Source organism: Thermobia domestica, chromosome 3 (assembly GCF_964235325.1).
Source record: "Thermobia domestica chromosome 3, izTheDome1.hap1.1, whole genome shotgun sequence".
NCBI classification, from domain to species: Eukaryota; Metazoa; Arthropoda; class Insecta; order Zygentoma; family Lepismatidae; genus Thermobia; species Thermobia domestica.
The window spans coordinates 114871183-114885487 of NC_137456.1; the positions used below are offsets into that span (position 1 = coordinate 114871183).

Consider the following 14305-nt stretch of genomic DNA (forward strand, 5'->3'; position numbering starts at 1 on the left):
ATATATATATATATATATATATATATATATATATATATATATATATATATATATATATATATATATATATATATAGATAGATAGATAGATAGATAGATAGATAGATAGATAGATAGAAATATATAGATATATAGATATATAGATTATTCTCTTAGGAAACAAACCATATAAGATAGACAAAGATATATTTTTTACTGGATACCACAAGTGACAAGTAGAGACCTACACAGTAACCTAATACAAGGTGATGTGAAGAAATTAGGCAGCACTGCGAATATCTTGGATACGAATTATCCAAGATAGATGGTTGCAGTGGCGTATGGTGAAATTTTACTTTAGGTAAGCAATCCAATGAAGCTTGTTATCTGTTTTCTGTAAATACATCTAACATTTGAATTCAAGAACAATTTGTAGGCTTTAATGTTAGAGGTCACCTGAGACAATAGCGGTTTAATTCATTCTTTTTTATATATGAAATTCGACACATTAGACACATATTCTATTACATCAGTCTGACTTATATTAGTTAATCTATGAACACATTAGAATTTTCTAATTGGGGTTGCTAATAATGGATCATACTTGTTAACTAGAGTTAGGAGTTACACATAATTTCCTCTATTTGACAGTTCCGTTCTCTCATTTTGATCCCTAAACCTGTTCATGTTTACTTAAGAAACAAACAACAATGAAACATTTAATAAAATCTGTTCTCGTGTTCCTGATCACATTATTATTATTATTATTATTATTATTATTATTATTATTATTATTATTATTTCATTCATCAGGCATACGATCAGGTCTGGATTTTCCATTATTGTCTCCATATTTACTGCTGGCAGATGACATTGAGAAAGCGCTCATTTTAAAAATCTTTGTGTGCATTATTAATGTCGTTATGATCTCCAGCCGAATATTCTTATCATTAAAAAACACAATATAACTTGTTTGTAGAATAACTATCACATAACCATTAATTGTTGTAATATTAAAATGTCGAATATATGTTTTCACTTTAGTGGAAATATTAAATTAAGAAGATGTACGACCATTTACACAATCACCTTTTTACTTTCGAATGCTCGAAGGACAAAATTAGATCTCCGATGATCAGATATTATGTAGTCACAGTTACCTCTATCTTCTGTCTCCATTTCACAGGCTCCTTCTTTCCACTGCAATAAACAGAAACTTCTATTGCATAGCTTCCTCTCGTATATTGCACAAGATTCAATTATATTACTATAATGTTAAACAATCGGAAATTGCAGTGAAACATACACTAGTCAACACTATTTATAAATAATTATTGGACTAGTTTTAGTGCAAATATTCTCCAATGATGACAAGAGGATTTGACACTTTTCACAGTCTTTCTGCTTTAACTTCGGCAGGGAAGCAATGCGAAGAATTGCTTCCAGACCCACAAGCAGCGCCAAAGAATGACGCTAGAGAACAGTCTTATGCTAATATGCTGCTCTCTAGTGACAGTATGAGGAACTCACAACAACTGTTCAGTTCCGATATCAAGGAAGGAAGTAAAGGAGCGATTTTAGGAAATGGGTTAGAATAATTTAAAAAAGGAAGAAATAATAATAATGCTGTGTGAGTTTTATCTTGGGTATGCACTGCTTACCTTATATACATGAGATAACCGCCACTGGATAGTTGTCAAAAAAGTATTGGGAAGACTTTAATCCAGTAATGGATCAATAATTTTTTTGATAATGGTATGTATGAGTTTCAAATATAAATAACCCTCACAACTATACTCATTTGATCCCAGTTCTCATTTTTGATATCTCAGCATTTGAGATTAAGAAATAAACGCTTATACTTTGTTCTGCTAATTGACAAAGGAAGGAGAAATGAAGCTACCTATAGACTGGAAGACACAGCTACAGATCATGAAAACTTTTTGGATAGCGTATTATTCTTTTATTAAACAAATTTGACCTTCCGCTTTATAAAAGTAATTTTAAAAAGGTCATCGAGAACAGTAAACTGAGTCCTGTACGAGGAAGTAAGCAGGATGGTGGTCATATAACTTTCTAAAAACATGGTGAATTATGTTTTGAATGTTGCAAACATACTTATCAGTGAAAATATTTCGAAAGAAGTCTCAGAATCTGGAAAGTTTTCTGTTCTATTAGATACTACTCAACAAGCCAGTGCTATGTTGTTTTATGGTATTGTTGCATGGCTCGAACCAAGGACCATATTCTTTATTAGAGTTTGGAACCTGTCATCCATCCATTATAAACGAACATGTGTTGTTTAGGGGAAGTTCATCGCCTGTTAGATGTTATTCACACCCGATATCGACATCAGTTGACGACAGATTTTCAACAAGGAAATAATTAATTATCTTACGTCTGCTCTACTACAAGGAAGTCCTTGTATTTGTAAATGATATGTAATAAACACTGGTAGTAACTTCCTATTACCTTTTGCCTACCAAACAGTCTCACACGCGTTAACTGGAATTCAGTTTTGTTTAGATCAGATGCTTTCTCAATGTGTTTGTTTCTACTGGACTCTCATTGCCATGCACCTACGACGAATCAATGCTCGCTTCGACCATCGACCTGGTAAACATTGACACAATAAGGAAATATTGTTGATGAGTAGTAAGTACTTCGACTCTCGGAAGTCTTTCTCTCCCTGGTTTTAGTCTATGTGATTCTGACGACGTTAGCAGCCTAGTAGGAAGTATAGCTGCTTTATGTTGTGTCATCGATATGTACTTTGGCTGTGTCAATTTGGGGAATTGAATGTGCATGTCATCGAGAGAGTGTCAGTACCATTGCTTCCTTCATGACGTCAGAGAGACAGTCGAGACAAATACACTTGAGAAAGCTCGATCTTGGTCATTTGGTCATTGCTCATTGGGACCTTCGTTACTTGGTCTTTCGTGACCGTACCTTCGGTCCGACATTCGATGCCTTGGTCGATTGTCGGACAAGTCATCATGGAGATCTTCAAGACGCCTCGATCTACAAGTCTACGCCTTCAACTTCATATTAGGGTGAGACTGTTCTAAATTTAAGTTGCAAATCCTAGCTCTACCATCCATTCCTTTAACGTTCTCATTGCTACCACTCAATATTATTAGAATCATGTGTTTCATTTTAATCAAATTTAGTATTGTTGGCAAATCCATACTGTTTCAGTATGTTGTTAAAACTGTTGTTATAGAAAGAATTGTGCCATTGTAAAATACACATCTACCACAGGTCAGTATCTTTTCGGTTTACTGTTGAAGATTCTGCAGAAGTTGAACCTTGATATTAAGAAGTGTATTGGAAATTCAACTGGATGCGCAAGTAATAACACGCAAGGACAATATTCAGATTTTTCAAAACACATATGATGAGTTACACGTGTCGTGTTATGCTCATATATTCAATCTTGTCATACGTGATCTGAGAAAAGGATGCATTGATTCTGTGTCATTGTTCTGCTGAATGATAGTACGATATTTATGCCTGAGTATTTTCTGCGAATGGATATTAGGAAGATTAAATGTCAACAAAGGCGTCTTACAGTTATTGCGGAAACAAGATGGTGGAAAACATTCTGCAGAAAAGGTCTGGTCATTTTTCGAACCCAGAAAAGTGCTTTATGCATAGCGTGGACCATAACAATGAAGAAAATTGCTTATACAGAATATATCAAACCAGAAGCTAGGTGGAAAGCGAAAGAGTACATATAAGATCTTCTCAAGTTCAAAACAATTCCGACAGCACAGTGCTCCTGAGAATATTTCAAGTGACGGCCTCTCTGTCAAACTATCTCCACACACAGGGTGCTGGTGAATTGTAGTAGTATCGAATGGTCAGACTACTGTGTCCCAACTGAAAGAGCAGGGAGCTGTTACTGAATCTGTTAAGAATGCAGGGTTAAGATTTGCAGAATGGGCAATAATAAATATGAAGAATTATAACGTGATTCCTTTGTTTCTACTGACCTGTAGACAACATGCCTTCGGAGGTGGAAAGAATGATTCCCTATGAATGTGAAGATGAAGCTGCTCCTGAACCAATGACCCAAATAGTACATCGAAGCACTCAACACAATATTGGTTACGGTAATATCGAGTATTTCTTCAAGATTCAAGAAGCAAGATACTTTATGGATTGTTTGGACTCTAGAAATTTCAACCAAGTAAGACAACTTCCAGACACTGCTTTTGTTAAACTTAATAATCTTCTGAAAAAAATCAAGAAAGAAATTTCTAAGGATTCTGTACAAGTCTTCTTGGGTTCTTGAATATCAGGCTTGATTACGACTATAACCGAGAAAATGACTTATTGTGCTGATGGCACAAGTGATTCAAAATTAGAAGAAAGTTCATTTCTTCGGAAGGAAGACGAGTGCAAAACGTTTGAAAAATTGGCTACAAAATTACTCCCCCAAAATATGTTAAATCGCCTATATGTGTAATGTGTTTACATTAAGGCGAATCTAAAAAACAACAAGTAAAAAAAATGTGCCCCAGGGTGGACTAGAACCACCAACCTTTGGATTATTGGCCGCGTGCTCCTCCGACTTGGCCACGGAGCCGACGAAGAGAACGTCGCTTGTAGAGGGATATATTGGTGAGGTCTTTTGAATTTGTCTAATCAGCGTGCTCTTTTAAATGCGTATATTCGACGATACCGTTTGGGATCAGATAAAATCTGCTCGCCATGTAGTTTTATAACAAAATGAAGAGTTATTTCATGGTTCTTCCATATTCACTTTCAAATGATCGGCGACAGTTGCCATCTAATAAAGTTGATGCGTTTGTTGCTTCTAGTACCAGGGGCGAATCCAGGACGAACCTCTGGGTGGGTTGTAATACTAATACTTAGAGCTACTTTCAAGAGCTCCAAACTCTGGGATGAGTTTTATTTATACATAAAATTAAAAAAGTTTCCTCTTCTGGGTGGGGGAAAATCGCCCCCCCTGGATCCGCCACTGTCTAGTATACAATCGCTTAGAAGAAGCAACAAATGCATCAAATATGGGAGATGAATTTAGAACACCTAAATGGCGCATGCCTAGCACATCTTGTGCTGTTAGGGCATCTGAAACTGTCTGTACCTAAAGGACGTACCTAGAAAATGACATATATTCGACAGTGACGACATAAAAACAAATGACTGTTAGAGCAGGTAGATAAATGCTATATTTGTAGTATATACAATATGCCGCTGTCCGGAGAACGGATATTTCTCAGTGTAATTATATGTAATTTTAAGTGAGATTTCAAATTTTCGAATTTTCCCTTTATTTGTACAAAATTCCTATGTTTGTGGCAAATTTCAAGTTTATATGGCCACTAGAAGTTCCTTATAGGTTTCGAATATATTGACATAACTACGAAATGTTTTCACTGTCGCCTAATTTTCCATATATGATAAAATTTCAGATTTTCGGATTTTTTTCTTTTGATTTATGTCACCAATTCTACGTTTATGCAAATTTAAAGTTTCTATTATTATTAACAATAGCCTACAGATCTTGAATCAAATGACGTAACTATACAATTTTGCCCTTATCCCCTAATTTTCCCTTGGAGAGGGAAATTTACGTTGTTTTTTTAAAAAATGCCATTTACTTTTATCACAAACTTTACATTTGTACAGGAAGTACACTATAGGTGTTGAATCAAGTAACGTAATTTTGCAGTTTCCTCTTGATTTTCCTCCTGAGAGGGGCGGAGTTCAAGTTTTCGGATATTTCCCTTTACTTATAGGATAACACGATCCCTACATTTCTGCCATATTTCTAGTTTTTGTCAAATTTAGGATAGGAAATACCCGATACGTTTTTAATCCAGTGACGAAATTTTGCTTTAGCCCCCTAATAACCCAACTTGAAAGGGAAATTTTCCCGTTTTTCGGACATTTTCCTTTACTTGCATCACAAAATGTATAATACCTAGCTTATTCACTGCCTCGAGCAGTGTCTCGAATTGTATACTTCTCGACATCATCAACACAAAATATTATGATTAATACACATAAAATAAATAAATAGATGACACTAAATGAAAACACAATGGAGTGACTCTTTTGTTTCCACGCAAATCATTAGTTCCTGCCAATGAAAGCCATTTTTATAACTATTTTAAAGAAATCGAACAATCTGGGGTTCGATTCTATGTTATCCCTATTCGATAGGGACAGGGTTTTATAACAGATTTAACGTTACCTACGATGCGTTTCGGGATTCGAACCCACTTACGGAAGGTAAATGAATATGTTGTCCAAGGTTTGATGCACCAGATCAGTCTATGAAATCACATATTCCCACTTACCAAAAAGGTTTGTCCACAAAAATATTAATAGAGTACAGCGAAGAAGTAGCAAAATACCATTTGTAAGTCCCGGGTACGAATCTTAAAATTGTCTCGAACTAACTTCGGACTTCGGGGGAATTATATTAAGTCATCGCCTACTAAAAAGAGAAAAATATGAGATGCACTAATGTTGTGCAGAAAATCAAGACAATTATTACATTGTAATAAAAACGAACGTGTAAAAGAAAAAACTAAAAATTTAAAACACCGAAGTCAAGTACAAAAATAAACGTCACTCTAAAAACATACTTTCACTAGATACAACTTACGTAAATAACACTAACATAGTGTGGTGGAATATTAGAAAATAATATGTTAAATTATATCTTCCTACCTTCCTTTCTTTATTTATTTATTTTTGTTAAAAATAAAAATAGTAAATCACAAATGGCTCATTACATTGTAATTACTGAAAGTTTAAGCCGTTTCTTTTATCTCGACCGCACAGTTTTGCGACGGGAAAAATATTTGGATATTGACCCGCGCGACAAAAGTTCATTTACGATAGCATACGAAAATGTTTCATAATTGTTATATCGCTCCTCTTTTGCAACAAAGCAAATTGTAAGGTGAGATGTTTTCTGCAAACTTATATCCACAATATCCATCTGCTGAGATGCGTTGTTATTTTGTGAAAAAGTACATATTTATTAGTTACAGTAAACTGAACTTACTTCTTAACATTTTTCCACTTAAACACACATTGTTATTGCTACTTCCAGTCGTAGTTTTCGACTGTTAAGTGACGACGAATTCGTCACGCTATCTTCATTAGTAAGGCTAGTTTTAGACGGAAGCATTTATCGCAGCATTTCTCGTAGCAAAAATCATATCATCGATATCCTACCGTGTAAAGTAGCAAATGCTATAGCATTTCCAATGCCATGGCATATCCTATGGCATTTCTTGTCGATAGAACCTGCTCTATTTCGTAGCATTTTCCCCTGCATTTCTGGTCCGATTGCAGCGCCGTGGTGTGTTAAAAAGAAGCGAAAGATTTTGTGCCAAATATCCATGCGCTTTGTTTTGTGTGGGAAATTGAATTGTAGTAAAGAAAAATGAGTTGGAGTAGGGATTCTCTTTGCCCACATACTTCTTTGCGATTTTCGTTTCTTAATATGACCGGCGAGAACTGTTGTTACAATTACTATAGCTTTAGCTACCTCTCGCTTAATTTCGGAGCGATAATTGCGCTCTTCTCCAGTGATTTGTTTGCTACGTCACGACAGATGCTTATCAAAATGCTACCGTTTAAAAGCACCATATACTTTTGATGCCATAGAATAGTATATAAAATTTTTAGCAGCACCTCTGCTACGAGAAATGCTACGATAAATGCTTCCGTCTAAAACTAACCTAACATAGGGTGGCGGAGAATACAAGAGCACGACCACGATTGCCAACCACGGAGAACAAAATAATCAATATTCGTCCTTAAAATTATCGTATATCAAAATTTTTTTCGTATATTCGTTATGAAGGTGATAATTGTAGAAACAACTATAGGCCTAATATTACTAATAATAGCAATAAAATATAATAAACGTACCTAGTTATCTTCAGTTTCGAACTGCAAATCGGTGTCACTATTCTTATAATCTTTTTTATCCTTATTTGTACCTCCATATATATATGTTGGATTTATTCATCGATCCAATCATTAATTCATTGGGTTCAAACTCGACACAATTTTACACACTTAGCAGCAGACATTATATCACTAACCGTACTTGACTGCAGTTTTTTTTCTTAACGGTGTTTTTATTAAGTTTATTTTTGAAAATAGACGCTCACAATCTTTACTAGTATGCCAAAGCTAACATGTCCAATACAACCCTTCCCAATTCTAAAAATTCGTGATTTCCATCTGAATCTTTAGCATTTTTTGATGAAAGCCCAAAATTCACTTGCCTAGAACGCAGATCTTCCGGAAACACCGCGTAAGGTAGTGCTCTCCACTGATTGTCTATTAATAGTATTTAATACAACATTATTCTGTACCGCTCTCAAGAGTGGAACAAATGTTAGTGGCCTTGTTTCACTTTTTGATAATGTTAGTTCAGATGTTAGCCAATGTAAACTTGGCAAAACACTATTACCAAAATCATAGGTTTTTTTTTTTTTTTTTATTTCACAGCAACAAACTTTAAGGAACTGCTGCACCCTATAGTAGAAATCGTTATTTTGGATTTTTCTGCAGTATTTTCATTTTGACTCATGAAATCCAAAACACCCACACCTAGGCACATTTGAATGTACGGCAAAAATTGACTCGAGTCCGTAGGGTCTATAAGTGCAAGGTCAGTTCTGTTAAAATAATTACAAAACATGTAGCAGAGCAGTAGGCCTATTTCTTTGTATGTTCTACACACTTTTTTCATGCAAGGAGCAAATCACCAACTTTTCGCTTTGAGAGTACTGATTCAGATGCACAAATTTTGGCAAAATCCATTCAAGAAATATGAAGTATCATTGAAAGAGTTAGCTAACTGCTCAGCGGCATACAATCTTTCTTCTTCCCAGATTGAGGTAAAGAATAACCTCAATGCATTCCACTGTTCTAACAATTGTTTAACAACACTTAACAATGACAGCCACCTTGTCTGTGACAGTCGTAATATTTTGTGCGGTTCGATGTCACAGAACTCTTGGAACTCAACAAACTGCGCAATTCTTTTCGAACCATGTTTGAAGAACAGATGAATGACCTTGCTAAATCTTCGCAAGATTCTTGGCAATTGTTTACAAGCCTCGCTTGCACACAAATGCAACGAATGACATACATTTTTGTACAAAATTGCCAGGGAAGTCCTTACGTAGCACACTTGAAACAGAATTGTATTTTCCCATCATTGTGTTGCATCCCTCGGATGCGAAGCCTATTACATTTTCAAGAGTGATAATACTATTTATTAAAGCATTATATAGGAGTTCATACAGACGATTTGCAGTGGCACCTTCATGTGCATCTTCCACATTTTTATCACAATAAATTTGTAATAGTTGCCAAAATGTTGTTTGTAATATTTTCATCGAAACATCTCACATAAACACACATATTTTTTTGTAGTCGAAATATCTGTAGACTCATCAATTATTAAACTGATTTTTTTGTTTCTGTAACATATCATTCAATTCTTTCAAATGGCACTTACTAATGACATTTTTTTATCACATCCGTAGCCTTAGTTCCATCTAACTGAACCTTGTTAGCAATTTTTAGAATCAGGGAACGCATTTTAATTACATCTGTTAAATAATCTGCCGTATTCATAGAAATATGCTCGGCTAAAATCCACATAGCATTATTTCAGCTCGCTTACCTTGTGTATCCAAGATGTGAGAAGTAGACATGGATGATGAAAATTCTAGTTTCTTTTGGGCAAACCCTACACGTTTCACTGGACTTAAATGTTTTTTTTCCTTTAGCATGGTTTTTTACTACAGTCAACTTAACAGTAAATTCGATTCTACAAACTTTACACCGGGCTTTATATACATTATCACTAACAGGCTCTAACCAGTCTTTGAACACAGAATCACTTAACCACTCTCTCCTGAATTTTTGTTTTAAATGTTTAGGTTTCAATTCACCCCGTACCTTCAATTTCTTTCGTGGAGTAGATGGCCCTTCAGGATCACTTTCCATAACTTTTACGTGTTAAAGCGATACTTAATTAAGCCAAGTAATTACGCGATACGTATGTTTCACTTTTCACAGAACTATTATTCTCTGTTTTTCACATCCAAAGAAAGGCGCTCACATTCACGTGAGCGAATAACAGAGCCATCTATCATGAACACTGGCACAAATCCCGTGGGGGGATGAGGGGATGATGTCCCCCCAATCTCGGAACTGAGGGGGACCTCCCCCCAATAATCCGTTTGTAATGTGTTTTTTTTGGGAGAAATGTGATAATTTGTGTCCGTTTGCCACAAGGGAAAGTCAGATGAAATTGCTGTCCCTCCAAATAAACCTCAAATCTGCCGTCTCCCAATGTTGAAGACAACTCTGCTCCCCTGATCCTCCACAGTATTGTTTTTCAACTTTATAAATATTTTAAACAACGCTTAAAAAAAATATTATGGGAACGGTCCTTCCCGTCCTCCCCCCCCCCAAGCCCCAAATGTTGAAGATAGATTTGCGCCGCTGATCATGAACAAACAATATTGCCACCTGCATGTAAATGTGATGGATGCAGGGATGCAGGGTTACCAATTGTCAAATCTATTGATTTATTCTGTTGAGAATGACTATTAGAAATGTGTGTTTTATAATTCTTTAATGCACACCCACAATTTATTTGCACATTCAAAAACTGCTAAAAAGTGTGCGTTCTAAAATTATCGTATATTCACCTATTACCGCAAGAGCATTAATGTAGGGGAAACCATATAGTCGTTGGCACTGTGACAATTATTGGCACTTTCCTTAGTTTTTTCTCTTCACTAAGGAAAAATGAATAGATGTTGGTAAAAATTTCCTGCAGCTGGCAGCTCTGATCCTCTCTGCCCGCGTTCCCTTTGTTTGTTTTGCCGGGAACCTTTCAGTTGGAGGCAAGCTCTAGTCGACAGTGGAAGCTATTTGGATTTTTCAATTTTGCAGGTAATTCTTATACTTTTTGTTAAGGATATCTATCAGCTTAAGAGAAATGTAATTAGTTTGCTATTGTTAAAAATGTTTTAGTATTTTTTGCGCGAGAGCAATTGGGTATACTAATCATTTCAATGGTACATTTTCAACCGATTTGTTTGTCCTTCGTGTGAGTGCATGGGGTGCCAATAACTGTACGAATGAAATATAAAATGTCAGTTATTGGCACTACAGTGCCAATCACTGTCTCTGATGCTGAAGAATAAAATATCTTGAAAACTGTCCGATAATGATTTCCATCGCTACATCTATTCTTGGTCAAAATTTTGGTTTCCAACTCTAATAATTAACAGTTATTGGCACAGTGCCAAGAACTGTATAAGTGGCCATGCCAATGACTGTAGGGATTTGCAGCAGAATAGGTTCTGGTATTGAAATATGTCTAATATGCCTATTGAAATTATTTGTTCATGTAGTCTAGTTCAGGGGCGGATTGGCAAAGTTTGTCCCACCCGGCTGAGTTACAGAGTTAACCCACCATCAAAATTTATTATAATAGTTTGAACTTTGAGTTACAGCAAGAAAGTATTTTTCAAAACTCAGCTAGTCGGCAATGAAGTGCGCGTGGTCAGACACAAGCATAGTTATTAACAATGGCAAGCTATCCTAAGTTAATGTGAATAACGGAGTAAAGATACTCCAGTAAAGAAAAGTCTGCTGTGAGATTCAAAACGTTAGTCCCAAACGTCTGGACGGTTATGGACATTCTGGGTGTTAGCAACATGGGCATTTAGTTTCTAGTTCTTTTAATGGTAGGGCCTAGATCAGTGTCAAACTTAAATTATTTCATATAAAATGAATTACAGAACGTTTTCTTATTGTCCAGAAATCGGCACACAATGCCAAAGATTGGAAGAAAAAGATATAAACTAGAACAGAGAAGTGCTTCCCTTGAAGCAATATCAAAAGGTGTAGGAATAAAGACTGCATCGAAGCAGTATGGCGTTCCTCGGTCTACCTTACAGTTCCATCTGAGAAATCAAGATGTGAAATCATCATCCGGACCACGACCCATTTTAGAAGAGGAAGAACCATTGTTGGTGGAATTGTTAATAAAATGTGCTGAAAAGGGTTTTCCCAGAAAGAAACAGGATATTCTTAAAAGTGTTCTGGACTTTCTCGTGAAACATCCTCGTCCTAATCCGTTTCCAAATAACATGCCGGGAGATGGATGGTATAAATCGTTCTTTTAAAGAAATTGTGCGGTTGCGGAAAGAACGTGCGAATCTGTTACAACTGCGAGTGTTTGTGTAACAGAAAACGACATAAGATCATGATTTCATAATATACAGAAGTATTTTGAAGCCAATAACCTTACAGATGTTCTGCAGGATGCAACACGCTTTTACAACGTTGATGAAGCTAACTTTTTGCTTTTCCCGAAAACTGGAAAGGTGTTAGCGGAAAAAGAAGTAAGTAACGCGTACGATGTAGACACATAGAAATGCAAAGGAGACTTTAATAGTTATGTTTACTTTCAGTGCTGCAGGTGACGTAACACCCCCAATGATAGTTTTCCCTTATGTTCGTGTGCCTAATGATGTGGCTCTATCTGTGCCTACAGGATAGAGTATCGGTCGCAAGTGAGAACGGGTGGATGAAAGCCAAAGTATTTTATGGATATATAGGTAATGTGCTGTATCCGTATTTAAAATCGAAAAATGTCAAGTTCCCGATTATATATTTTGTAGACGGTCATAAAACTCATCTTACTTACCAACTTAGCGAACTTTGCTGCAAGCTTCAAATTGAACTCATTGCTCTGTATCCCAATTCTACAAGAATATTGCAACCTGCTGACGTTGCCGTATTTAAACCATTGAAGGATGAGTGGAACCAAGTGGTACGAGAGTGGCAACTTTAGAATCAATTGCAGTCTCTGACGAAAGCTAAATTTGCTCCTCTGTTGAAGCAAGCAGTTGACACCTACATTTCGCCATCTATTATTAGAGCATGGATTTAGAACATGCGGTTCACACCCATTTGATCCCAACAACATAAATTACACTAAATGCGTTGCAAAACCAAGGCAAACAGTTCAAGAAATACACGGTGGTAATGAGCAAACTTAGGATGTAGTATTAACCAGAACCGAGTTTGAAAGAATGGTAGGAACTGATGTAATGAGGAGACTTCAGAAAGTTGACAATGAACAAGTCCTTGTAAATAAGAACGAAGAATTCCATGTACTGTATTTCAACATTTTGTAGATAATAGTAGGCCTAAGTCTTCGGTACAGAGATGTGTTAATCTTCAGTCAGTGCAGGCGAACAATCAGCAAGGTTCACCCGTGTCCTCTGCATGTATCCAACTCAATGATTTCAACCACTCAGATACTGCTAGTGATGCTCATACTCTTTGTGAAGTAAACCCTAGTACATCTAAGAATGGCAGATGCAAATGCTTTACAAAAAGGTTCCGACTCAACTCCAAAAAAGTTAACCACCGAACACCCGTTGCTGCAAGATGTTTTAGTATGGCCAGAAAGAAAGGGGAAATGAAATGTAGAAAGACTGCCGTTTGTAATAACGTCTCATAAATATCAAGCTATTTTGCACGAAAAAATGAATAAAGCAATTAGCTGAAAGGGAATAGATCAGAAAGCAAACAAGGGAGATGTCTGAGAGAAAGGAACAAGAGTTAAAAGGCAGAGGAAAAGCATCTGCAAAGAAATCAAAGCATCAGGTCTATCTCGATTGTTCAACGGAGATAAGCGGTCCTTCAACTTCTAACATTGAACAAGACAAAGGACTGACTGAATCATTACAAAATGGAACGCTTACAAGGAGGCTGAACTTCCATTCGTCATCAGCTGCGCGAAGCAAGGTAATATCCTGCAAACACTGTTTTCAGCCATTCGTTTCGGGAAGGATGGATCTTGAATGCGAGTTGTGCCACAGCAAATATCACAGTCGTTGCATTCCAAAGTACCATAAGGAACACATACCAGAAGATACATAAGATGGATTTGTGTGTCATGGGTGCTACGTTCTACAGCATGACAGTGAATGTGGTCACAGATGAGGACGAGATTAATGAAACGGATTGAAATAAATCATTGAAACATACAATTTTGTTTGTGCATTTCCCGCTTTTTTTAAATTTTAAAAATATGTTGTGCATTCCTCGGTTTCAATTTGTTGTTACTTCATAATGTTCAAGGTCTAAAATGTCTATTTCTTGTGTAGTAATAAATATAATAATTTATATTACTTACAGTCAGGCCTACAAGCCTTATTTCTGTCAATAGTATCTTCTACTGTATGCTTTATAATGGTGCCAATAACTGTCCTCATTGG

General features: G+C 36.1%; 1 protein-coding gene across 1 annotated transcript; it reads left to right on the forward strand.

The window, feature by feature from the left end:
* Positions 1–11845: 11845 nt before the first annotated feature.
* On the forward strand, positions 11846–13029 carry LOC145681923 (uncharacterized). The gene is given in 3 exon segments (XM_081753524.1): positions 11846–12180; positions 12488–12584; positions 12586–13029. Coding segments are annotated over 3 exon segments (717 nt in total). The 3' UTR covers positions 12871–13029.
* Positions 13030–14305: the final 1276 nt, after the last annotated feature.